Source organism: Watersipora subatra, chromosome 3, assembly GCF_963576615.1.
Source record: "Watersipora subatra chromosome 3, tzWatSuba1.1, whole genome shotgun sequence".
NCBI classification, from domain to species: Eukaryota; Metazoa; Bryozoa; class Gymnolaemata; order Cheilostomatida; family Watersiporidae; genus Watersipora; species Watersipora subatra.
In genome coordinates this window covers 33,882,696-33,908,458 of record NC_088710.1, presented here as the reverse complement: position 1 = coordinate 33,908,458, position 25,763 = coordinate 33,882,696, and the positions used below count along the sequence as shown (strand labels likewise).

Sequence of the window (25,763 nt, the reverse complement as noted above, 5' to 3'; positions counted from 1 at the left end):
TCATTGTTGTAGAGAGCTTTCACTGTATTTTTGTCTGACCGGATCTGGTCTTATGATGATATCAGCAGGTGATTTCTCATCACAATACCGTTTTCTTTCAACATCAGACAAATCACTGTCTTCGTCTAGGGCTGTGACTGGCAGAGGAGAGAGGCCTTCATCGGCACCTGAATCTACTAACGACAGCCTAAAGTTAGTAAGGATTGCACTCAAAACTTCTACTATATGAACAACAAGAGCAACTGACAAGGGAGTAACTAGCAGGAGAGCAACTAGCAAGAAAACAACTAGCAAAAGAGCAATTAGCAAGAAAGCAACTATCAAGACAAGAACTAGCAAAGGAACAACTAGCAAAAAAGTGGTTTATTTACTTTAAATACATTCATATACCCATAACGAACAGAATGTCTTAAGAGACCTTTCAAATTGTGCAAATGCTCAACATCAGTAGAACTGGCCTGGTAAGACTTCACTGTTTTTAAATATTTATCAAGCTTTGTGATTTCCGTGGCGGTGAGTTAGAAGTCTACAATAAGAAATGGAATGCCTACAATGAGAAATTAAAAGCCTACAAGGAAAAATTGTAAGTATATAAAAGTAGTGTTTTATTTTAACTGGTATATAGATTAGTATATATTATGCTTAGGATTTACTTGAAGAAATCAAAGAGAGTAATTATTTCTACTTAGTAATGAACTGTTAATTACAAATTACATATAATCTACCTGAGCACCAGGTGTGAGCTAACAGAAATAATGTAACTGCGCACCAGGTGTGAGCTAACAGAAATAATGTAACTGTGCACCAGGTGTGAGCTAACTGGAATAGTATAACTGCGCACCAGGTGTGAGCTAACAGAAATAATGTAACTGCGCACCAGGTGTGAGCTAACAGAAATAATGTAACTGTGCACCAGGTGTGAGCTAACTGGAATAGTATAACTGCGCACCAGGTGTGAGCTAACAGAAATAATGTAACTGTGCACCAGGTGTGAGCTAACTGGAATAATGTAACTGTGCACCAGGTGTGAGCTAACTGGAATAGTATAACTGCGCACCAGGTGTGAGCTAACAGAAATAATGTAACTGCGCACCAGGTGTGAGCTAACAGAAATAATGTAACTGTGCACCAGGTGTGAGCTAACTGGAATAGTATAACTGCGCACCAGGTGTGAGCTAACAGAAATAATGTAACTGTGCACCAGGTGTGAGCTAACTGAAATAGTATAACTGCGCACCAGGTGTGAGCTAACAGAAATAATGTAACTGTGCACCAGGTGTGAGCTAACTGGAATAGTATAACTGCGCACCAGGTGTGAGCTAACAGAAATAATGTAACTGTGCACCAGGTGTGAGCTAACTGGAATAGTATAACTGCGCACCAGGTGTGAGCTAACAGAAATAATGTAACTGTGCACCAGGTGTGAGCTAACTGGAATAGTATAACTGCGCACCAGGTGTGAGCTAACAGAAATAATGTAACTGTGCACCCAATGTGAGTCAAAAGAAATAATTTAACTGTGCACCAGGTGTGAGTTAATATAGAAATAATGTAAGTTACCACCAGATGTGAATTAATAGAAATAATGTAACTGAGCTCCAGGCGCGAGTTAATAGAAATAGTGTAACTCCATGAATACTAGGTGTGAGTTAACATAAGTCAGGCAAAATAATGACTTACAATTAAAAATCGACTTACATGAAAGCCTCAATGGTGTAGGTACCTTTACAGAAGAAGGTGAATCCCTTTTGCAGAGGACTGGCTCTTCACCCGAAACAAAGAAGTTTTGAGTTTAGTTTCTTCCCTGTTCGCTTCACATGTAGGATAAAACCATCTTGGGTAAACTTGAGTATCTGGCTTTTGATTCGCAGTAAACAGGCAGTGAGAACAGTAGCTGTGGAATGCTACAGGAAAATTATAAAAGCTAAAATAATATTTTAATCGTATAAACCTAAATTATATTCTCTGCAGTACATTTTAATGAACAAAAATGATTTCATGAAATAATAGAAACTTTAGACATATTACCTTTGATTTATTTGTTATGACTGAATTCTGATGAGTTGAAGTATGTGAAGGGATGCAATGACACAAATTTATTTCAAAGTTTGCGATTGGCATGCATTATAGCATGGCATCATTTTGTGGTTATATTTAAGAAAAATGAAAACCACTCACTGTGAGTCACTTTAAAATTTTAACGTTATATAAGATGAGTGTACACTAAACACCTGACTAAACCTTGAGTCCACTGAAGTCGGTTGGTGCAATCCTAATAAAACTCATTCCAGGCAATTACTATAAAGTATTTATTTTAATATAAAACCAGTTTTCCAGAAATAAGCCAATCAGAACCTTGTGATTTTCTATATTTGTATTTAAAATTTTAAACTTAGATGATCAAAGATTATCTTTACTGAAACAAGCCTAGTTAATACAGCATCAGTACAACCTATGTCTATATTATCAGCATTATCACTGCTGTGTCATCACCACCACTCTTCAATAGCGGTGAAAAAGTCAACACCATTACTGGTCTGCACAGTTTTTGTACACTGAAAAGACAACTCCCTCTTTTGCTACTCAGTCTTTCATAAGCTGAAAGGAGCCTTTACCAGGTTAACATGTTAGCCTGGAGTTACCCAAAGCTTGCGCAGTTGATAACCATCAGATGCTACAGCCAGACTTCCTGCCCTGCAATTACTAAATAGCCACCATATGCTATGACCTGATTATCTAGCAATCTTACTAATGGCAAAGGTCATGTTTAAAACCACTGACAATGTTGTACACCTGACTTCATTGAACAGCTACAGTGGCTAAAATATTTATCTAATATAAAGATGGGTTAATAATTAAAAAGACTCAGGGTAGACCTGCTATAACTAAAACTTTTTATTCATTTTGTTGAATATTTTAATAACACTTGACACAAATCTTTGGTGAAAAATTGTGTGTCAAGTGAAAGTTGCGTGTCAGCCTACTGATTATAGGATTCATATAAGGTGATAAAAACTAAATTTTGCTATGAAGAATAACTCAATTAATAACAAATTAGTTTTACAAAATCTTTTTACAAAATACTTACTATATATAGCCACTCCACATAATTTACATTGCCAAACTAAACACAAAACACAAATGTTTATCAAATTGGGTGAGTACAGAAATTTGTATTAGAGAGGAACTGAAAATCGACATAAAGAAAACTCGTTGCAACCTTGGTTGAATAATTATAAAAACTAAATGCCATAAAACTTCTATTAACCAACATAAATGTTTTGTGCAATGTACATATATTTACTGAGAGCTAGAATAAGACAGCAGAAGTAATAATAATAATAATAATGATATGTATTTATGGCTACCATATCACATGGTATGTAAGATACTAAAGATAATAAAAGCATAATAATAATATAAATGATATGTATTCATAACTACCATATCACATGGTATGGAAGATACTAAAGTAAATAAATAAATAGTAATAATCATAGTAAGACAAACTAGTCATTAACACGAGTGAATAAAACAATAGAAAACACTCACAAGTTCACGCAATTTTACAAAAGTAGCACACAAAATAAAATGTGTTAGAAAACTAATGTAGATTGGTATTTTAAGGATACACAACATTTTTAATAGCTACCAATATAGAGCAAGTCTTGTTGAGCCTTAAAATATCTCAGAGTGGTTACATTTTCACAGAGTAAGAATTCTAAGATATTTCGAAATCAGTGTAATATTTTGATAACACGACTTTCATGTTATCTCGGGTTAGTCTATCCAGGGGTTAACAGAGAACATTTAACTCTACATTTGATTGTGGAAAGAAGGGACATATACACATACATGTACAAGTATATTTATTCTGCTGGTTCTAAAAATGCTGAGTTTATTTTATAAAATTCGACAACTACTGATTATGAATCTTTTATATTATTAATAAACAATAATTTGTCATACAATCACATTAATGCATTTGATGATTGAAAATCATGATTGCATAAGAAATCATGATGCGCAACTATTATAAGTACACTTGTTTTAGGCTGGAACTTCCACCAACTTTACTGATTTGTCAGCGTAAGATCAATAAAGAACTTTTTGATAGCTGTGATTCCTTGTTCACAAACACTGTATGGCGGTTCTTGCAAGTTTTTACACCCTTCACAGTCGAGACTAACAAGATTCCTCATCTGTAAGACTGCACTCTCTATTTTCAGCAGATCCTTATTGTAGCTCAGTTTTAGAGACTCCAGATTTTCTAGCTCGTAGATCCACAAAGGGAGAAACTGGATTTTGTTGTCAGGTATGTAGAAGATTCTCAAAGACTGAAGATTGTGGCAACTAAAATAGTATTTTAAGCTTTTAAACCAAAATGATTTTTTCATCAGTATTTGTTTATGAACGAAAATGATTTCATGGCATACAGTAATTGAAACTCAGAATGTATCATCTTAGACTTATTTGTCATGACTATATGTTGATGGGTTGAAATCCGTGAAGTGATGCAATGATACAAGACTTTTAGCTAGAAAATAAAGTAACATCAAAGGCTAAGTGTCAGTCTCTATTTGCTTCTAATTATGTTATTAAAATGCATTAAAGCATGGCATCATTTTGTGGTGATACTTTTAGAAAATTGAAAATCACACCACTGTAAGCCAATTTATAATTTTAACGTTATATAAGATATAAATGTATAGGTTCACTAAACACCCGACAAAACCTCGAGCCTGCTGAAGTTGATTAGTACAGTTCTGATAAAACTTAATACAAGGAACTACTACAAAGTATTCACCAGTTACCAGTAAAACCAGTTTTTCCGAAATGAATCAATCAGCTTTTTATGGTTTTTTATATTTCTATTTAAAAATGTAAACTTGGATGATCGAAAACTATATTTACTAAAACAAGGCTAGTTGATACAGCATCAGTAAAACTTCTGTCTATACTATCAGTAATGTCCCTAATGTGTCACCACCACTACTCTTCAATATCAGTGGAAACTTCATCATCATTACTGCTTTTCGCGGTGTTTGCACACTGAAAAGACAACTCCCTCTTTTCCGACTCAGTCTGTCATAAGCTGAAATGAGCTTTTTCAAGGTTAACCTGCTAGCCTAGAGCCACCCAGGGCTTGTGCAGTTTGTAATCATCAGATGATATAGCTACTACCTGCCCTACAATTACTAGGCAGCTACCATATACTATGACCTGATTATCTGGCAACCTTACTAATGGTAGAGGTCGTGTTTAAAACTACCGACAATGTTGTACACCTGACTTCATTGAACAGCTACAGTAGCTATAATATTTATTCCATATAAAAATGGGTTAATAAATAAAATTACTCAGGGCAGACCTACCATAACTTCAACTTTTTATTTATTTTATTGAATATTTTAATAATACTTGACACAAATTTTTGGTGAAAAATTGTCTGTCGAGTGAAAATTGCGTGTCAGCCTTTTGAATATAGAATTCATGTAGGCTGATAAAATTTAAATTTTTCACTGAAGATTAACTCAACTAATGAAAACTTAGAAAATCCTTTTTGCAGAATACTTACTAGCCACTTCACACAATTTACATTGCCAAACTAGACACAAAACACAAATGTTTATCAAATTGGGTTGGTACAGAAATTTTTGCTAAATAGGAACTGAAAATCAACACAAAAAACTCGTAGCAACCTTGGTTGAATAATTAAAAAACTATATACCGTAAAACTTCTATTAACCAATGTAAATGTTTTGCACAATGTACATGTTTTTACTGAGAACTATAATAAAACAGAAATAATAATAATGATATGTATTTATGGCTACCATATCACAGGGTATGGAAGATACTAAAGTAAATAAATGAATAGTAATAATAATAGTAAGACAAACTAGTCATTAACAAGAGTGAATAAAACAATAGAGAACACTCGCAAGTTTACACAATTTTACAAAAGTAGCACAAAAGATAAAATGTGTTAGAAAACTAATGTAGATTGGTATCTTAAGGGTACACAACATTTTTAATAGCTACCAATATAGAGCAAGTTTTGTTGAGCCTTAAAATACCTGAGTGCTTACATTTTCACAGAGTAAGAATTCTAAGATATTTCAAAATCAGTGTAATATTTTTATAACACGAATTTTATGTTATCTCGGGTTAGTCCATAAAGGGGTTAACAGAAAATTTAACTCTACGTTTGCTGGTTGAAAGAAGGGACATATACACGTACATGTACAAATATATTTATCCTGCTGGCTCTAAAAATTATGAGTTTATTTTATGAATTTCAGTAATTACTGATTATGAATTTTCTATATTATTGATAAACAATAATTTTTATACAATCACATTAATGCATTTGTTGATTGAAGATCATGATTGTGTGAGAGATAATGACACATAACTATTGTAAGCACACTCATTCTAAGCTGTCTGTGCGGCTTAGTGGTTGAGGAAATGACTTCAAATCTATGCCAAAGTAAGATTTTGAATTCTGTGAAATGCAATGCTTTCCTAATGCTCAAATGGAAGGATGGACATGTCTTTTACAACAGTAAAGATTTAGACCAGCTTAAGCTACTCAAATTTATTGGGTAAATAAACTCAGCCAATAGCATTTACTTTACCTGCTAATAGTTATAAGCTGTTTCAAGTATTGAACGAATGTGTAGCATAAGTGAGAAATTTTTCTCAAGAATCTGTTTTAGCTATGCCTTGAGCTTTCAAATATTTGAATTATGCATTGGCCGGACAAACACAGAATAATACCTTACAAAAAATTTAAGAAACGTTATCAAAAGTGCAGTTTTATTAGAATAGTAGTTAATCGCCATAGATAACCATAGATAGGTTCTTCAGATAAGTGCCATAAAACTGTGACTTTCAACTGAGAAATATCCACATTGTGATACGGTGAAGTTACCTACATATTAAAAGAGACATATTAATTAATGTATTTCGAAGCACAGAATTTCTGAAATTGGCTAAAATTTTAATGGACATAAAAAACCTGATGGTGACACTGTAAAAATACTTAACATGATATGAATAGGGGATTTATTTATGTTGAACTAATCAATAGTTGCATTACACTAGTAGCTGATGGTTTTCATCGATATTGTATTGCCATAGTAACCATCACAATAGCCCAAACTCGACTATATTCTGACTAAAGACATGCTCACCACGTTGAAACAGGGCGTGATGAAAAGAATGATAAAAAAATGAGAAAATTACAACAAAGGAAGAAACTAAAGTGAAGGAAAATTTAGTGAAAACATTCAAAGTAAGTATCTACTAACAAACTTATAATTAAAAAATTATAGCCAACCTACTGTAGAATTGTTCTAAACGTCGTTCCATGACAGGAGATCATTGCTAACGGAAATATTTTACATCAGATCGTTAATGTAGGAATGAAAAGGGAAGCAATAATGCCTGGCATTGTCTCCTTTTTATTCTGACAAAATTATTGTTTGAAAGAATATAAACATAAGTTTAGTGATTATGGTTCTCCATCCTTACCCATGAAAATTATTTGCTATAATATTTCATTTATGGATTAAATAACATAAATGGCTTATGACACTTATTACTTGTGGCACTAGGACTGGTCGGCCTACCGAAGGAGGCGGAGCTTCCCCATCTAACATGACACCATCAAACTCGAGCAGGCAGAGACTGGGAAAGCCTAAAGGAGAAAAGCTGTGTATACACTCATACTTTGAACTGTTAACAATATGTTACTTCAAGTATGTTATTCTGAACTCAAAGGGGTTAATTCTAAGCGGAGCTGTAAAGGGTCACTGCCGATTCTTTGCAGTATGTATAATATATATGATAAGCATCGGTTTTCATACTTTCTCATGTTTTTTTCAATTCTAGTCCAGATATATGTATATTGAACAATAATTTAATACTCAAGGTTATCTGGCTATTAACAGATATTTCTCCAATTTATTGCTTGATTAACCAAAAATGTGTGTTTGTGCCCAAGTGATGTTTTATTACCTTTAATTTATAAGTGAAACATAGAAAATGGCAAAAACATAAACATAAATCACAGTATAGTATGTTAGCTGTGATCAACTCACAAATGTTGAAAATCAACATCTTTATAAACTTGGATAAAATACAGCACAAGTCAGAATTCAAAAATGTTGTACAGGCATTATTATTAATGAAAAACAGATATTAATTAGAGTTGCCCCGATTTTGGTATCGGAATCGGTATCGGTGCCGATATGAGTGTCAAGTATCTGAATCGGTATCGGCCGATCTTTTCTTAAAAAATCTGAACCTTCCGATACTTTTTACAGATCAACCATTTAGCAGAAAACTGTATTTTAGCCTGCTATACTAATAAAAAATCATCAGCTGTAAGCTTCTTACTTTTACTTAATGAATTTCAGGCCTGCCACACAATTTATTTCATGTCTATAGCCTGATCAACACAACGAAGGAAACTTTTTAGCCATAACGTAAACAAAAAGTGTGGTATTTCCCAATTACAGCGATAGGTTTTATTGCAAGCAATCACGAACAAGATAACAAAATAGGGAAACAAGAACGCAGTGTAATATTTCTATTTACTAGCATTACGAAAGTAATTTAAACAGTCGACGCATAAAGTTATCTATCACTCTCTTGATCCTGACGATACAATGGATCGTTTGTATTGTACAAAAAACGGTAACCCCAGTGGCGTATCGGTATGTAGCCTGTCCTCCAACATCTGTTGCAAGGGAATCCCCCTTCAGTACGCTTGGCTACATTGATAATGATGGAAGAAAAGAGACGTCTTACTGAGATAATTGAATCACTAACGGTTTTTAAAAGAAACATTGATTTGCTCTAAACTTGTACAGGCACAGCAGTTCATCCAACAATAGAAGAGGGACTTCGTTACCACAGATAGAACTGTACCACTAACAGTAATTACCTTTATTTACAAATTACAAGAAACATGGACTGTTTTGTTACTACATGCACGGTATGTCAGTATGTGAATATGTATATATTTTTTTCCATCAATGCAAACAAATAAATACAATAATATTCATGTTTTCTTTACGCTATGTTTGTATTTGCATAATAAAATGAGCTACTATCTATGCAACACAAAAGATCTTAATCGGTATCTGAATCGGATTATTTTTCAATTAGGATCGGTATATCGGATCGGTATCTGAATCGGCTGGTGAATTTAGAATCGGGGCATCTCTAATATTAATTACTGATGCTTTTGGTTCAATTTTTAAAACAATTTTTATAGATTTTTTCTGTGACAGAAAAATCTTTCTCAACTCAATAGTCAGCATGACCTCAAAACTCTATTTCATAAATCATGTGATGGTAGAAAAATGTTTACTATAGGTCAATCCTTGTTTTGGTGTCAAATTATCTTCTTGAATGGCGCATCTTCAAAAGTTCACAATGTAATTTGCTGAATAATTTGGTAATATAACTCTGAAATGATATGTTTTTATTATTAGTTATTCCTAAAAACTGTGTATGACCTTTTACAGAAATTAGAATTTTTTAATGAAAACTAAACCAAGTGAATCAAGCAAAGTTTTCTGAGGGTATTTAAAATTTACAAGTATGGTTTGTTGGCTTTTTAAAATAAGATTATTTGCCAAGCGCAATCTTTTCAATTTTTTTCAATCCAGTTTGTGGAATGTGAAAATCAGCAGTTAAAACAGTTGAGTTGTTGGTAAAAAGTGTGCAGTTTAGTGATGAAGCACAATACACTAGATAGTTAATAAATATAATGAATAACTGTAGGCCCGTGATAGAACCTTATGGACCAGCAATTTTTACATAGTTCAGGGATGAAGATGTGTTATTATCTTTTACAAATTATGAATGGTTGGATAAATAGCTTGTTAGTAAAGTGCAACCATGATTAGAAAAATTGTAAAGCATGCCATGTGTAAATGCGCCACTATCAAAATTAACATTGAGTTTTCAAGCCTTTCACTAATGGCTCCTGTGGTGTTGCACAATTTCTAAAATCTATACAGATTATCAACCAGCAAGTTTAAATCTTGCATATATGTGCGTATTTGTTTCACTGAAATTTTTTCCATAATTTTTTATAAAATTAGTAGTATCGCAACAGGCAGCTTAAATACATGTATATTTATGCTGCCTGCTCTAAATGTGCTGTGTAAATTTTATAAAATTCAACAATTCCAGATTATAAACATGCACTTTTATTAACTCTTAGCGTACCACAAGCTATGTAGCTTTGCTTGGAGCAGTGTTTGAGTATGACCAGGAGTCATGTAGTGTGACTTTAGTGGGCTCCATACAAACTGCTTCTGACTAGTTAGTTAACTACCCTATCATGTATGTTTCTAAACAAAAAGAAACTACCATTTGCCTGTTTTGAGCCAAGAAAAATTCATTTGCAGCCCACATAGAGTTTAGTTTAGCTTTACAAAAGCTTTATTTTTTATCACGATTTCTTTTTCGCAATGTCCAGCCATGTTAGGCGTATTACATTTACAGAGTTTCTCTAATTATAGATTAATGGACTTTTTATGATTGAACAATATGATATCTATTGAACTAATGCGAGAGATTATGTGCGAGTAAAAAAATTAACTTGATAGCGAAAGAGTTAAAGTAAATGGGATAGATTCCTGTAGCTAACCTTTTGACCCAAGAATCACAGTTCATGGGAGAAAAATTAAGGGCAAAATTTGAAAATCCATTACTACGACACTATTAATCTAGGAAGCCAGCAATATCAGCAAGCTTCAATCAGATGGACTGTAGGTAGATGTTAAAAAGGCGGGGTTTCTGGAACCAGATGACGTTTTGAAACCAAATATTTTTAGCAAGCTGACAGAAGGCACAAAGCATATGAGTGTGAAGTTTGGATGTAATCAGGTACAAAATGTAAAACCATAACAATTACATGGACTAACACACACAAAATGACAAAATGGAATTTATCAATATAAATTTTTATCACCTTTTCTACTTTTCTGCATTACACTATCAAGTTTTAACAAGTTTCGATGTCTTTTGGTAAAATTTCTAAACAATTGAAAAATTTTGGGAACTATTACGCGCACCAAGAAAAATAATTGCAGGAATTTATGTGGTAAGTTAAAAAATTCATATGTAGAGCTGACAGCAAGTCAGACAATGTTTGGCTCTGTAGTGTAAACCATATTTATGGTCATCAAGTAACATCAAAATTATAATTCAAGACTAATATGTAGCTCACAGTATAATAATATAATAGAACAGTGGACAATTTACTTGAACACTTTAAAAAAAGTCGTAAAATTTATTTTTATTAAAATAGTTGACAGTTATTGAATTATTGGGTATACAGTTAATTTAGCATATAAGTCAAATATTTGAAACCGAGTTTCAGTCTTAAAAGTTCATCCTTGACATTTATAGTAAATTTAGATTCGAGAAAACCATCTCAAATCCAAATTATATGATGGTTTTTTATTCAAATTTAATGTTTTTTTCGTAATAACCGCCGACGAGCTCACTATTCAATTATCCATTTGATACATTAATTATTGTGCAATCCATCCATTTTCTTGTCCATGAATTACAAACTTCCTTATGGAAACCTGTTTTGCGACCGTGCTTGTCTTTTAAACATGTATTTTCATAGGTGGCAGCTTTGTTCAATTGGTGACACAGGCCAATACGATGGTGAAGTGTTACTTTTAATGCTTTGTGGTGTTCATTAGAACTTTCGAAAAGAACTTAAAGAAAAATGAAGGAAGCTAAAATCATGAGAACATTAAAGTAAGCATTCAGTAGAAAAATTCTCTATAACAATATATAAGATATCAAGTGTTATCACATCTTATGACAGAAGTGGTGTTATGAGCGTTGATCCATTGTCAGCTGAGTTCCGATTACCGAAATCATGCTGTGAAATAATATGCTATAAATATGCAAATTTATAAGTTTTATAATAATAATCTATCAAATGCTACAAAGTTATACTCAAAAACAAGCAACATAAACCATAATTATAATACATGCAGTAACCAAAAATTATTCTTTTAAAACAAGTATTAATATTTTTAAAATTAAAATACTAGGATCGTTTGCTCGGCCAGTCGCGTTTTGATTGTTGCTTTCCTTAGAAACCATTTCATATTCTTCTGGCTGTTCAATACCTTCCACAATGTCTTTTGACCTCAACTCCTTTTCTACACAGCTGAACTAATCGATATTAGCATCCACACAATTTTTTAGCAGAGCAAAACCTTTTATGCGGTGCAATTTAAAATAAAAACTTCTTTAGCATAGAAATTTCTAGCGCGACTGAAGAAAAACCACATGTAATCAAATTAGCCTCAAAATGTTCGCCTAGAAATATGTATAGTAGCACATCTTTTATCGTAAATGAAAAACTTTTCCAATATTCATCAAAATATCAAGACTACATTAAAAAAGAACTACTATTACCTAATAAAGCTACTTAGTGTTTCTAGGGTGTTGTAATCAAAGTTTCTAGCAAAAAAACTTAGACTTGGAGTTCGAAAATGGTTTTCGATGCGAACAGAAACAAAGAATGAATTAATTGTTATTGATGCAATCAATTCATTATTATTACGGTTCTGTGGGCACTTTCTCTGCTGATCACTAGCTATTATGGTTTTGTAAAAATTAAGAATGTCAAATAGTATTAATCAAATAGAAGTGGTGTTCAATTAAAGGGTGGCGCTCTATTTGTCAATCTTTTTCCAATAGTGGCGCTCATATAGAGGTGGTGTGCAAACAAAGGTTTTACGGTGTATTAAGTCATCATCACTTTCAACGTTCAAGCTTTCAAAATGCTGTCAGTTTTAAGATAATGCTATGCTTTTTTACGAAATATGTCCAATTAACATCATAACAACCTCATAAAATCTAAACTGCTTACAGTGATTCTACGAACAGATTTTGTTTTGTTAAGATTTAGTTAAATTTTGAAACTCTGCAGATAATTTGATAAGTTTACTCATTATTCAATTCCACTGTAAACCTGTTGCATAATTTACTCTATAAATGTTATCAGATGCTGAGTAACAGAGAAGCAGAGACACTTGTACTCCAAGAATTAGTAGAGTAGTCCTACTAATTTATTGACATACCTCTTTGGTAGTTGTCTTATCTTGCACCTAGACAAGTACAGCTCTTCAAGTGAACTCAGCTCAGTGATAGCCTCAGGAACAACTTCAATATTGTTCAAAGAAAGGTACAATACTTTCAGTGAGTTCATTTTGCCCAACCTAAAATAAATTACATAAAAAGTACTGAATGTAGTTCACCTTCATATTATACTTTTTACCAGTCAGGCTCGTCAAAACTTAAACTTGAATGACAGAATTATTTTATAGAATGGGTTACAACTAACTTTACTGAAAGACACCTTAAAATGTGCATATCAAATAGCTACATAGCATAAATAGCACCTATTTGTTCTTCTAAACTAATTCACCAGACAGTTTATTTAAACCTTTTATTACATATATTCAATATTATCATAAAACTCGTGAGCTGATATGGTAGCAAGGAATGGTCAATATTCTCATAAAACTCATGAGCTGATATGGTAGCTAGGAAAGGTCAATATTCTCATAAAACTCATGAGCTGATATGGTAGCTATAGGAAAGGTCAATATTCTCATAAAACTCATGAGCTGATATGGTAGCAAGGAATGGTCAATATTCTCATAAAACTCATGAGCTGATATGGTAGCAAGGAATGGTCAATATTCTTAGCTGTTCATGTGGACAGATCAAAGGCGAGTTTTTGAAATCCATTACTAAAGCATTCGCTTACACTTCAAAGCAGCTAATGGACAGTTTCAATCATCCTTGAAGTAGTTAAATGTGGGCCAGAAGATATACAAAGCAAAGCATTAAAAACTAGAACTTGAACAGGGTAAATTCAGATATTTTGGCTATAACAAGTTTCTCCCTAGCTTCAAACTCAATCAGTTTCCAGTCGTTCGGTAAGCCTTTTTTAACACAGTTCATGGCATACTACGTCGGGAATACTTCAAAAAATTATCAGTACTGTTTGCACCACTAGAAGCTTGCATCTCTCTTCTGGAGTATGTTGATCTTCCATAGACTTTGTATCGACTTCAGTAGGAATTTCCTTAATGCTATGGCAAGACTAATCGCTCCATCATTACCAGGTCATCACAAAATACTATGGCCGGATGCCCCAGCCATCATCCTCTGAGGCAAGTAGCTATTACATGTAAATGCTATGGCCTAACTACCGTCCCAAGACTGCCAGCTGCCATTATTAGACCACCACTTTAACATTGATTATGTTTGGTTTTTACGAACCCATACAAGAAAGCCATCAGTAGAAAAGTGTCCACAGGTGCTAATAATGACTCGGTTACATCAATAATAAACAATTCTCTAGTTGTTGCAACAGTGTCGTCATGGTTTTAGTGACGGTGTTCTTGAGAAAATCGATGGTCGCAATCATCAGAACTACACTTCAATTTCAAGTCACTAAAGTTCAAATCTGAGTCGCCTTTGTTTTCAGGTTTGTCCAGACTGATTTAAAACTTGATTTGAAGAGTTAAAGCGTTTTGATGAACAATGATGATACTCTTCAAAAACACCATACGGTGTAATAGCACCAATTGTTATGGCATATCGAAGTCTTCCAACTCTAATGCTTTATGGTTTTTTCCTTAAACCTTAAAAGCAACACCAGAGAAATAATTAAATTAAATAATTAATAACAGCATTCGTCTAATGTTTTACTCAACATATTTCCTTGCTTAACTCGGTGTAATACTTCAACATATGTGAGAAACAGTTTAGCACAAACTCTTGAGCCGATGACATTAATGTCACCCCATCCAAAAGAGAGTGCTAAATATAAAAGACGTTAGCATCACTCTGCCTATAGAAGGGTTAAATTTATCTTCCTAAAGTTCTGACGAGCTAGTCAAAAAATAAAGCACTGCACTATATATGAACGTCACATTTAATACTATGCTACTATAATAGAGAAAGGGCTAAAAATTACTGCCCCATGAAGTTTCAATAGAGGTTCACAATATTTTAGTTATTTACAGTATTCCCAAAAAAACTTTTGTTCAACAGAGTCTATACATAAATTTATTCTGCCTGTTCCAAATATAGTGAGTATATTTAATAAAATTCAAAATTTACTCGTTATGATTCTTCAACCTTGAATATGAAAATTACTTTGCTAGAGCAACTTATTCATGTAATCTCTGATTAGTCATTGTACCATCATCATAACGAGACAACGACAAGGCTAAAAATATTGCTCGTAATTCTGTATATCATATTTTGCAAGCTCTCAGCCTCAAAAGTTTCTTTTGTTTTCAAATAAAGGCCCATGGTTTATTTAAAAAATATATAAGACAAATTAGAATCATGTTGCTGTTACAAAATCTAAATTGTTTGCAAGGATGCTACTAACAATTTGTATTTTGTTATGGTTTAAAGAATAGAGAAAGCATAATATTTTTATGCTTTATTATTTATCTTGAGGTGTTAACTGATGTTCTAAAAAAAGAATCAAGGAGATTGACCAACCAGAAGCTGAGATATAGCCAGCCAAACACAGGTCTACCAAAAAACATAAGTGTTTTGGTAATCATCAATATATGACGTATGAAATCGACTTGTGTGCCATTGGTCGATTAAGCCAACTAATGCGCTCTCCTATAACAATCACGGCGTTTTAATTGGTTTAATCCCTGGAAGTATAGAACAATCAAATTGGGCCTAACAATCATTGCTCCGAGAATTCCGAACCAGTCCCTCTGACGTGTAGATTAGTTTTAGAATAAAATAATTACACGCATCTATTATTTCGCAACATTCTGCTATATATATGAGCAATCTTTATTGTGGTAATCAATAGTCATATTTTACAATATGTTTTCCACAAGGTACCACGGCAAGTAAACTAACTAAAAAGCGGTGTACAACAAAAAATAAAAAGGACCGCAAAGAAACTATAGTCTAACTAAAAAACTCGTGAATAGTCTATCACTATCGCTATCACTTTCTACAAATTATATTAGTTACATCATTTATTCTATACGCAGTTATATTATTATTTTGTATAATATGCATTATGATTATTATATTAATCATAAAAAATAATCATAGATAAGATAATAGATCAATAGAAAAATCAAATCAAAAGTTATCGTTTTCTTTTCTTACAGCAAGAGCAGCACGGTCAAGTTATTCTTTTTTAAGATTATGGCTGTAGTGAACTTACAGTCTATTAATAGTGACGATAATCATGAAAATCAACTAAATGCTGCAGTAGATACACAATAGAAAAGTGATGAATGAACAAAAATTCACATTCTCATTTCTTATTCTAAATGAACTGCAATCGCGGATGTCGCATATAGACTATACACGCGCCGTTCGTTGAACAGAGGATCTTCGGAGCATATCCGTGGAGATCGAGTTAAAATTTGAAGCACAATAGTCAAAATCTGCTCTTCTGTTTTGAAAAATCACGGCGAGGGGTTGTGGGCACCCAACTAACAATTTTACGTTCCCAGAATGTTCCAGGGATGTTCCGAAAAGTCCCAGAAACGTTTCATCGTAACGTTGTCACAAGATTATTTGTAGACACATTTTCAACGTTCCAGCGACGTTGTGGGAAAAACATTGCTGGAACGTAACTCTCAAAACATTCCATCAATGTTGTGGGAAATACTTTGCTGGAACGTATTTCCCACAACGTCCCAGCAACATTGTGGGAATTACGTTGCTGGAATGTTAGCAAATGATCCCTCATAACATTCCCACAATATTGGGAGAACATTGCGTAATATTCCACGAACATTTCTTCCATAATATTGTCTCAAGGCTATTAGCTAACATTCCAGGAAGGTTACGCATAGAACATTGGTGGGACATTAATGCATAGGGATTTTCCATCTTTATTATACAATATTACTAGCTACTGCGCATTGCTTTCCTTGCTGCGGCAATCTCTTTAATCTTCAATCTCGTTAATCATTCAGTAGATAGACTATCACCATCCATCTGACACAAAATGTATATGTGGCGACCTGGTCAGTTGCGATGTGTTCACACTGTCGTGTTTTATTTTGACCCATTTATCGGACAGCCAGAGCCTAATGGACCCTAGTCATTTTTGCGATATGTCTAATGAAGTGCGAAAATTGAAATTTGTAGTGACTTTTTATTTCATTTACATATATCATTCAAATTTATCATTATTTGTTTTCATTATTTTGTTTGTTTTTGTATCTGTAATGAAAAATCTATAACATTTTTAAATTGCTTCATTTTAAATAATTTTTTGTTATGAAAGGGGGACAACTTCCAAAAATTAAATCATGCTTTTTTGTACCATTCTAGCTAGAACGTTAGAGGAAAAGTTTTGCTAACGTTAATATAACATTGTTACAAAACATTGTTATCGAATGTCCCAGCAATGTTACAGGATTGCTACTTTGAAATGTTTGGGTTTAAACATTCACATAATATTGTCTTCTAATATATTCGGAACAGTAGGGCGTTTCACCATTATGGAACATTCAGCAGATGATCTGGTGCAAAATTCCTGCGACATGGGGAGAATGTTACAGAATATTCCACAAGCATGCCTTTCATGATGTTGCCTCAAAGATATTAGCTAACATCCCAGGAACATTTTCGTGCAGAACATTAGTGGGGTGTAACTGTGTAGACAATTTCTAACAGTTTGATGTTTCACAGAAATGTTCTTCTAATGAATTGCGTACAATGTTACTATAATGTACCGAGCATAACCGTCGACAATATTTTTTCCTTAAGCTATACAACATTCCACCAACATTACATCTCCGAAGCAACCTAATTTTTCTATAATGTACCATGCTTAACCTTCACACAACATCTCTTCTCAAGGCTGACGGACATTCAACAAATATTGCGCCTTAGATATATACGACGACTATTACTAGATTATTTTTAAAATAATCTTTGTGAGCATCTCAATAGTTAGGGCATGGTTCCGAAGCTGTATATTTTGGTGCAAGTTCATAATTTGTTTAAATATGTTTCTTTCTAAATATTAGTGCATATCTCCCAGCTGAAAATTTGTGATCTAGAAGCGACCACTAGCGGTGGAAACCGTCAGGGTCAGGATATACTTGCCTGACCTTAATCTTCCTGATTGCAACTCATAATTTAATCACATTCGGCTAATGTCTAAAACTCTCTGTACCATTGTGCTCGATTTCTCAAAACAATGAATATCCATAAAGCTATTAATAATTCCCATGCAAAAATGAGAAAAGTAAAATGATTGCTGTTATGATGAAAAAGACAAATGATTGTTATCAATTGGTTTTAGTCAAAACAATATTTGCATAGGAGGATGGAAAAATGGATAAAACTAAAATTAATATTTTTCTTAATGGTTTGTTGTCCGCGTATTTATTAAATTACCAACGAAAGCTCTTAAAGAACCAGTTATACAACTAGGTATATATGTTACACCATAATGTTATAGCAACATAGCAAGCCAATGTTATACGCATGTTTACACTCCAACATTCCACAGTAACATTTTTGTAACATTGCTGGGACATTTATTTGAAAGTAAAAACAATGTAACACCATAATGTTCTAACTACATTGCAAGGCAACGTTATATAAATGTTTACGCTGGAACATTCAAAGGTAATATTTTGGGAATATTCCTGGGACATTTATTTGAATGTAAATATAATGTCACACCATAATATTCTAGCTACAATGCTAGCCAATGTTATATGAATGTTTTCATTCAAACATTCCAGAAAAAACGTTCCTGGGACGTTCCTAGAACATTCATTTGAAGTTAAATATGATGTCACACCATAATATTCTAGCTACATTGCAAGCCAATGTTATGTGAATGTTTTTACTCGAATATTCCAGAGTAACGTTCCTGGGACGTTCCTAGAACATTCATTTGAAAGTAAAATTGATGTAACACCATAATGTTCCAACTACATTGCAAGCCAATGTTATGTGAATGTTTTCACTCAAACATTCCAGAGTAACGTTCCTGAGACATTCTTAGGACATTCATTTGAAGTTAAATATGATGTCACACCATAATATTCTAGCTACATTGCTAGCCAATGTTATATGAATGTTTTCACTCGAACATTCCAGAGTAACGTTCCTGAGACATTCCTAGGACATGCATTTGAAGTTAAATATGATGTTACACCATAATATTCTAGTTACATTACAAGCCAATGTTTGTGAATGTTAACCCTCGAACATTCAAAAGTAACATTCCTGAAACATTGCCAGAAAATTCATTTGAAGTTAAATATGATGTCACACCATAATATTCCAGCTACATTGCTAGCTAGTGTTATATGAATGTTTTCACTTGAACATTCTAGAGTAACGTTCATGAGACATTCCTAGGACATTCATTTGAAGTTAAATATGATGTCACACCATAATATTCTAGTTACATTGCAAGCCAATGTTATGTGAATGTTAACCCTCGAACATTCAAAAGTAACATTCCTGAAACATTGCTAGAAAATTCATTTGAAGTTAAATATGATGTAACACCATAATATTCTAGCTACATTGCTAGCCAATGTTATGTGAATGCTTTCACTCGAACATTCCAGAGTAACGTTCCTGGGACATTCCTAGTACATTCATTTGAAGTTAAATATGATGTAACACCATAATATTCTAGTTACATTGCAAGCCAATGTTATGTGAATGTTAACCCTCGAACATTCAAAAGTAACATTCCTGAAACATTGCCAGAAAATTCATTTGAAGTTAAATATGATGTAACACCATAATATTCCAGCTACATTGCTAGCCAATGTTATATGAATGTTTGCACTCGAACATTCCAAAGTAACGTTCCTGAGACATTTATTTGAAGTTAACTATGATGTCACACCACAATATTCTAGTTACATTGCAAGTCAATGTTATATGAATGTTAACACTCAAACATTCAAAAGTAACATTCCTGAAACATTGCTAGAAAATTCATTTGAAGTTAAATATGATGTCACACCATAATATTCTAGTTACATTGCAAGCCAATGTTCTATGAATGTTAACCCTCGAACATTCAAAAGTAACATTTCTGTAACATTGCTAGGACATTCATTTGAAAGTAAAATTGATGTAACACCATAATGTTCTAACTACATTACAAGCCAATGTTATATGAACATTACCCTCGAACATTCAAAAGTAACATTCCTGAAACATTGTTGGGACAATTATTTGAATGTAAATATGATGTAACCCCATAATATTCCAGTTACATTTCAAACCAATGTTATATGAATGTTTTCACTCGAACATTCCAGAGTAACGTTCCTGGGACATTCCTGGGACATTCATTAATAATGTTCTCTAACGATGTTATGATAACGTTAGCAAAGTATATTCCTGTAACATTCTGCTGAACGTTATGATAATATTTTTGCACAACATTCTATGCAACGTTCCTGCAACATTGTTGGAACATAATTCTACAATGATCATCAAATAACGTTTGTAGAACGTTATGACAATGTTTGCTTGGAATGTTATTTCAGCGTAACGTTACGGAACATCCCAGGAATGTCGTTGTTAGTTGGGTGCAAATGCCTTTATCACACAATGTTTGCTTGATTTTCCTGAGAAACCAGAGCTAGTCTGTAAATTATTTACTATCGCGAGAAGCGTTTCACATCTCGTAGCCAAAACAATCATTATACGTAACGGCGGTAAGGGTGCACAACTCTGGCACATGAACATTAAAGATGTAGTTGCGTCAAAAAAGTCAATTTAATGAAATAAAAGGCTAAAACATCAGCTACAATTTGATGCCATTTTTGTCTTTGTAGACCAACCCTGTTCAGAGATATATGCGTTTGAATGAGGCCCTCTTTTAAAAAGCTCACGTTCCAGCGGGTGCCTATTTCGTGACGTCACAAGCAAGGTATCTGAAACGAAACCACGAGCAATAAATATGAGGTTGATTCGTTAGCCAATCATGTGTGCGAAATTTTTATATAGGCCGTAATAAATGTTATTACTCGTAAAACGCGTTGTCTGTGATCTCGAAGATTCTCCTAATTAGAGAATTCCTTCTCATTACTCGTTACTGATTCAACGCGTTTCAACAATTACATAGTTTTAAAATGGCTTCAAGTTCGAGCAACCGCTACTCAGAGTTATCTGAGCAACTTTTAGTAAAAGATTAGAGTAGACAGCCTATGGCCAAAGCTGACAGGCGTCATCAGCGTTTTGCTGCAGAAGAAGACAGAATGGAGGTAAATTAACTTAGAGTCTTCTACACTTTAGTAAATGTAATATTTTTTATAGTCATAAATACATATACTAATTAATAAAATGATAATTCTTTGCTATCTCCAATCATCGTTTCATAGCTTATCTGCCGTTTTACCTAGCTATAATTTTTTTTTCGAATTTGTTTTGGTAAATTAGAGTCATGATTACAAATTATTTTCACTCGTAGGAAGTGGGTAAAATCGATTGATCATTGCAAATCTTTAATTTCCAGAACCAAAGCTTCGAATCGTTGGCTTGGCGTACTTGTGCCTTTATTAAATGTTTATTCGTTTTTAAAATTACACTCACAATCTATTTAACTCCCAATTTGGAAGCTGTCAATAGATACGCTTTAGAATGACATATCTATGAATGACATATTTATTGCATCTACTTTGTTTACATTTACTTGTTTTACTGATTACAGAATGTTTATGTCGTCCCACCAGCCGAAGAAGCTTTGTCAGTGTGGAAACTGCCATAAAGGAGAAATCGAGACTTGAATGCGTGCTGGATAAGCCATGATGTTTTGTTTGAGTTTGTTGCAGTAGATGAATTTGTCTTATTGTATCAGCTAATACTATGTGAGTGGCCACGACTTGATGAATATTTTTAATAAAAGCTTTATGCCGAGATGAAAATATTTTTGCTTGTAAAAATTATATAATAAAATAATATTGTTGAAGATAATGCAAAACATGATTTGTGAAATATTGTAGTGAATCGGATATGGTATATGGGTGTCCGCAGAACTGGAGAATGTGAGTTCAAATCCAGTTTGCAGCAGACTTCTAATCCTTAAAACTCTATCCCTGTCTATATTCTTTTCAAAGAGGTGGCTTGTTTATTTCACTTATTTAGTATTCGGTAAGAATACTACTAGTAAGAAACTAGTACGTAGGTAATAGGCGACATAATGTGGGCGGGGCTTATGGGAGGCTGTATATCGTTTGTATGGTAGCTGCAGAACTGTGCTGATACAAAGACCGCGTTCTACACAAGTGACTTCACAGAATTACCGTAGACCGGTAGAATTGGTAGTCGGTACCCAAATGTTTACACAACATTTGGAGAAAGTGAGTAGAACAAATTTTCAATTTTCGTTATTTGAGGCCTTTGAAACATTCATAATAATGCATCTGTAGCAGGATTTAAAATTTTATTTTAGCCAACATGAGCAAATACAAAATAAGATATATGCCAATAGAGCCGCGTAAGACTAGACTTTTATCGCAAATACCCGATGTGAATACGAGAGATAGAGACAGGTTGCCAAACGCGTGACATCATTTTTGGCGAAGCTGGGCACGTTTTGGTGGCCTGAGCGTTTTTACGGCAATCAGATTTTTTCGGTTTTAATCTTCAAATATCTTGGCAATGCGATCGCGTAACACAACAAACAACATATCAACTGATAGAGAAAAAAAAATGCTTTCTTTTAAGATCAACTTAAATTTGACGCAACTACATCTTTAAGTCGATTTTATATGTCACAGTTTTCGGGATTTTCGAATGGTTTTCCTCTGATTCTTTATTAGGTAGACCTGTGTTTGGCTGGCTATATCTCAGCTTCTAGTGGGTCAATCTTCTTGATTCTTTTTTTAGAACATCAGTCAACACCTCAAGATAACTAATAAAGCATAATAATATTATGTTTTTTTTATTCTTTAATTAAACTTTGAAATTAAAAATTATTTTATAAGTTTTTTCATTACCCAATTTCATTGTACGTGTTTGAAATGACTCTATACCAATAAATAAGATATCAAGTGTTATTACAACTTATGATATTATTATAATAATTTTTGCTGAACTCGTGAGTTTCTATTGCAACAGATGTTAAATAATAGAGGAGTGAGGACAATTGTGTCTCAAGAAATAGTATAGTAGCCCTACTAATCTAATGACATACTTCTCTGGTAGTTTTTTTATTTTGCACTCGGACATGTCTAGCTCTTCAAGTGAACTCAGCTTCATGGCAGCTTCAGGAACATCTTCAATATTGCTCGAAGAAAGGTTCAATTTTCTCAAAGACTCCATATTGCTAAAGCTAAAATATATTAGCATTAACTATTACTTACTAAGTGCAGTTTACTTTTGTATTATGCTTTTACCAGTCAGAGCTGTAAAGTTTTAAATTTGCATAACAGAGTTAATTTATACAATGAGTTACAATTAATTTTACTGATAGACAATTTTTTACCAGTCAGAGTTCTTCAAATTGATTGGTTATTACAAGACTATATTTAGGTATCTACATTTGTACCTACATTATTATCTTAGACATTGCTACTTTGATAGTTACACTTAATCACCCCACTCGGCATGGTACTCACTTCTTTACTTACACCATTACTTCATTTTATTTTCATCTATCTACCCTCATCATAACAGGGCAGTACTCAGACTAAAACATTACTGATATATTAAATTATCCTCTTTTTCAATTATTCAGCTTCTAAAAGGGTGTTCATTTAAAAATGATGTTACAAGTTATTTTGTTATCTGTTATTTTTTTATTATTTTCAAGAAAAAAAAACAAATAACAGCGTAATAACCAAAGTGTATACAAAGAATACAAAGTGTTTGTAACGATGCTATACAATTTGTATCTGGCTAACATTTAATTAAACTGTAAAACTACACATTGTTTAATCAATTTTTTCAAAACCTAATTTCACTATATGAATATTTTTAAATTGAACAATAACTTTTTATTACTTCATATGTTGCGTCTATTGCATTAGAAACCGTAGTGCTCTAAAAAATAATAGACCAGCCCTATTAATCTATTGACATACCTTTCTGGTAGTTGTCTTACTTTGCATGAAGACAAGTCTAGTTCTTTAAGTGAACTCAGCTGAGTGACAGCCTCTGGAACAACTTGAAAATTGTTACCACCAAGTTTCAATATCCTCAAAGACGTCATATCGGCCAAACTAAAATATATTGCTATGGTCAAGTACTTACTGGGTGTAGTCCATGTTCATATTGTACTTTTGTATCCACCACGGCTGTCATGATTTAAATTTGCAAAAAATATTAAATTCGAGAACAAGTTACAACTGATTTTACTGATAGACATATTTTTACCAGTCACAGTCCTTCAAACTGATTGGTTATTATGAGACTAGATTTAGGTATTTACATTTGTACCTACACTATTATCTCAGACTACTACTTTGATAGTTACACTGAATCATTCCACTCACAGTGCCAACATGGTACTTACTTCTTTACTTACAGCATTACTTCTTTTTATTTACCTCTATCTACCCTCATCATAACAGGGCAATACTCAGATAAAAATTACTGATATATTGAGTTATCATCTCTTGCAAAAACCTCTGCCGTAAAACCTGTATATGAAGGTCATAGAGCTCTAGTTTTCAACCATTTTCTTAGAGTGGCGCTGGTTTAGAGATGACATTTATGTAAAGGATGGCAGTTTGTTCAAACGTCTCATCAAAATTTCAAGCAGATAAATTCAACCTTTTCATGGGAGAATCTTATGTCACCTATATTTTGTACTTTTATATATCTCTTTCAGGGAGCAGCGACATTAACCCTTTTTGATGAAGGAAATTCGCTAACTTGCCTCTAACTTGTCATAGATTTTTAAATAAATATGCACAAGGAAACTGATAATGTCTCTACCAATTGATATCTATTGCTTGCAATTAATATACTATGACCTTATAACTTGCTTTGCAATTCGTTAGAGTTTTAAAGTTTTTTATTTCATGGTTGCATTAAAGCTCATTGCACTCATCAATATTTTTGCTACAGTTTGCAGCCAAAACTGGCTTTTTATGTGCAATAGAAGAGGAGTTACGAGCACCGATTCATTGTAAGCTGAGTTCAGATTAATGCAATGATGCTACCACATAATATGCTATAAATCTATAAATTTATAAACTACTAAATAAAAAGATTCTATTAATTTCTACAAATATGTATTCACGAACGAGTGACATAAACAAATCATATTTCTAATACATTCAGAAACAAAAATCAACACCTTTAAAATGAAACGTTGATATCGTTTTCGCGGCCAGTTGCGTTCTGATTGATGATTTTGTTTGGAACCATTTCATATTTTCCTGGCTGTTCAATTCCTTCCACAATGTTTTCTGACCTCAACTCTCTTTCTGCCCAGCTGAGCTAGTTGACATTAGCTTCCATATATTTTTCTAGCAGAGCGAAACTTTTACGAGATGCCATTTGAGTATACACTTCTTGCGCAAATAAATGGAAACTGTGTGTAATCAAAATCGCCACAAAGTTTTAGCCTCAAAATATGTAGTAGTACAGATGCTAAAACCTTTTTAACATACATCGAAGTAATGCAACTGCTTCAAACAAAGAACTACTATCAGCCTGATATAGTTATTAACTAGTTCTAT

General features: G+C 33.2%; 1 protein-coding gene across 1 annotated transcript; it reads right to left on the bottom strand.

The window, feature by feature from the left end:
* Nucleotides 1-24,286, bottom strand: LOC137390532 (uncharacterized). The gene is made up of 3 exons (XM_068076860.1): nt 24,159-24,286; nt 23,270-23,407; nt 1-187 (listed from the first exon to the last, which is right to left on the bottom strand). The coding sequence occupies exons 1-3, from the start codon at nt 24,284-24,286 to the stop codon at nt 1-3; spliced, it is 453 nt and encodes a 150-aa protein (XP_067932961.1).
* Between the last annotated feature and the right edge of the window lie 1,477 nt (nt 24,287-25,763).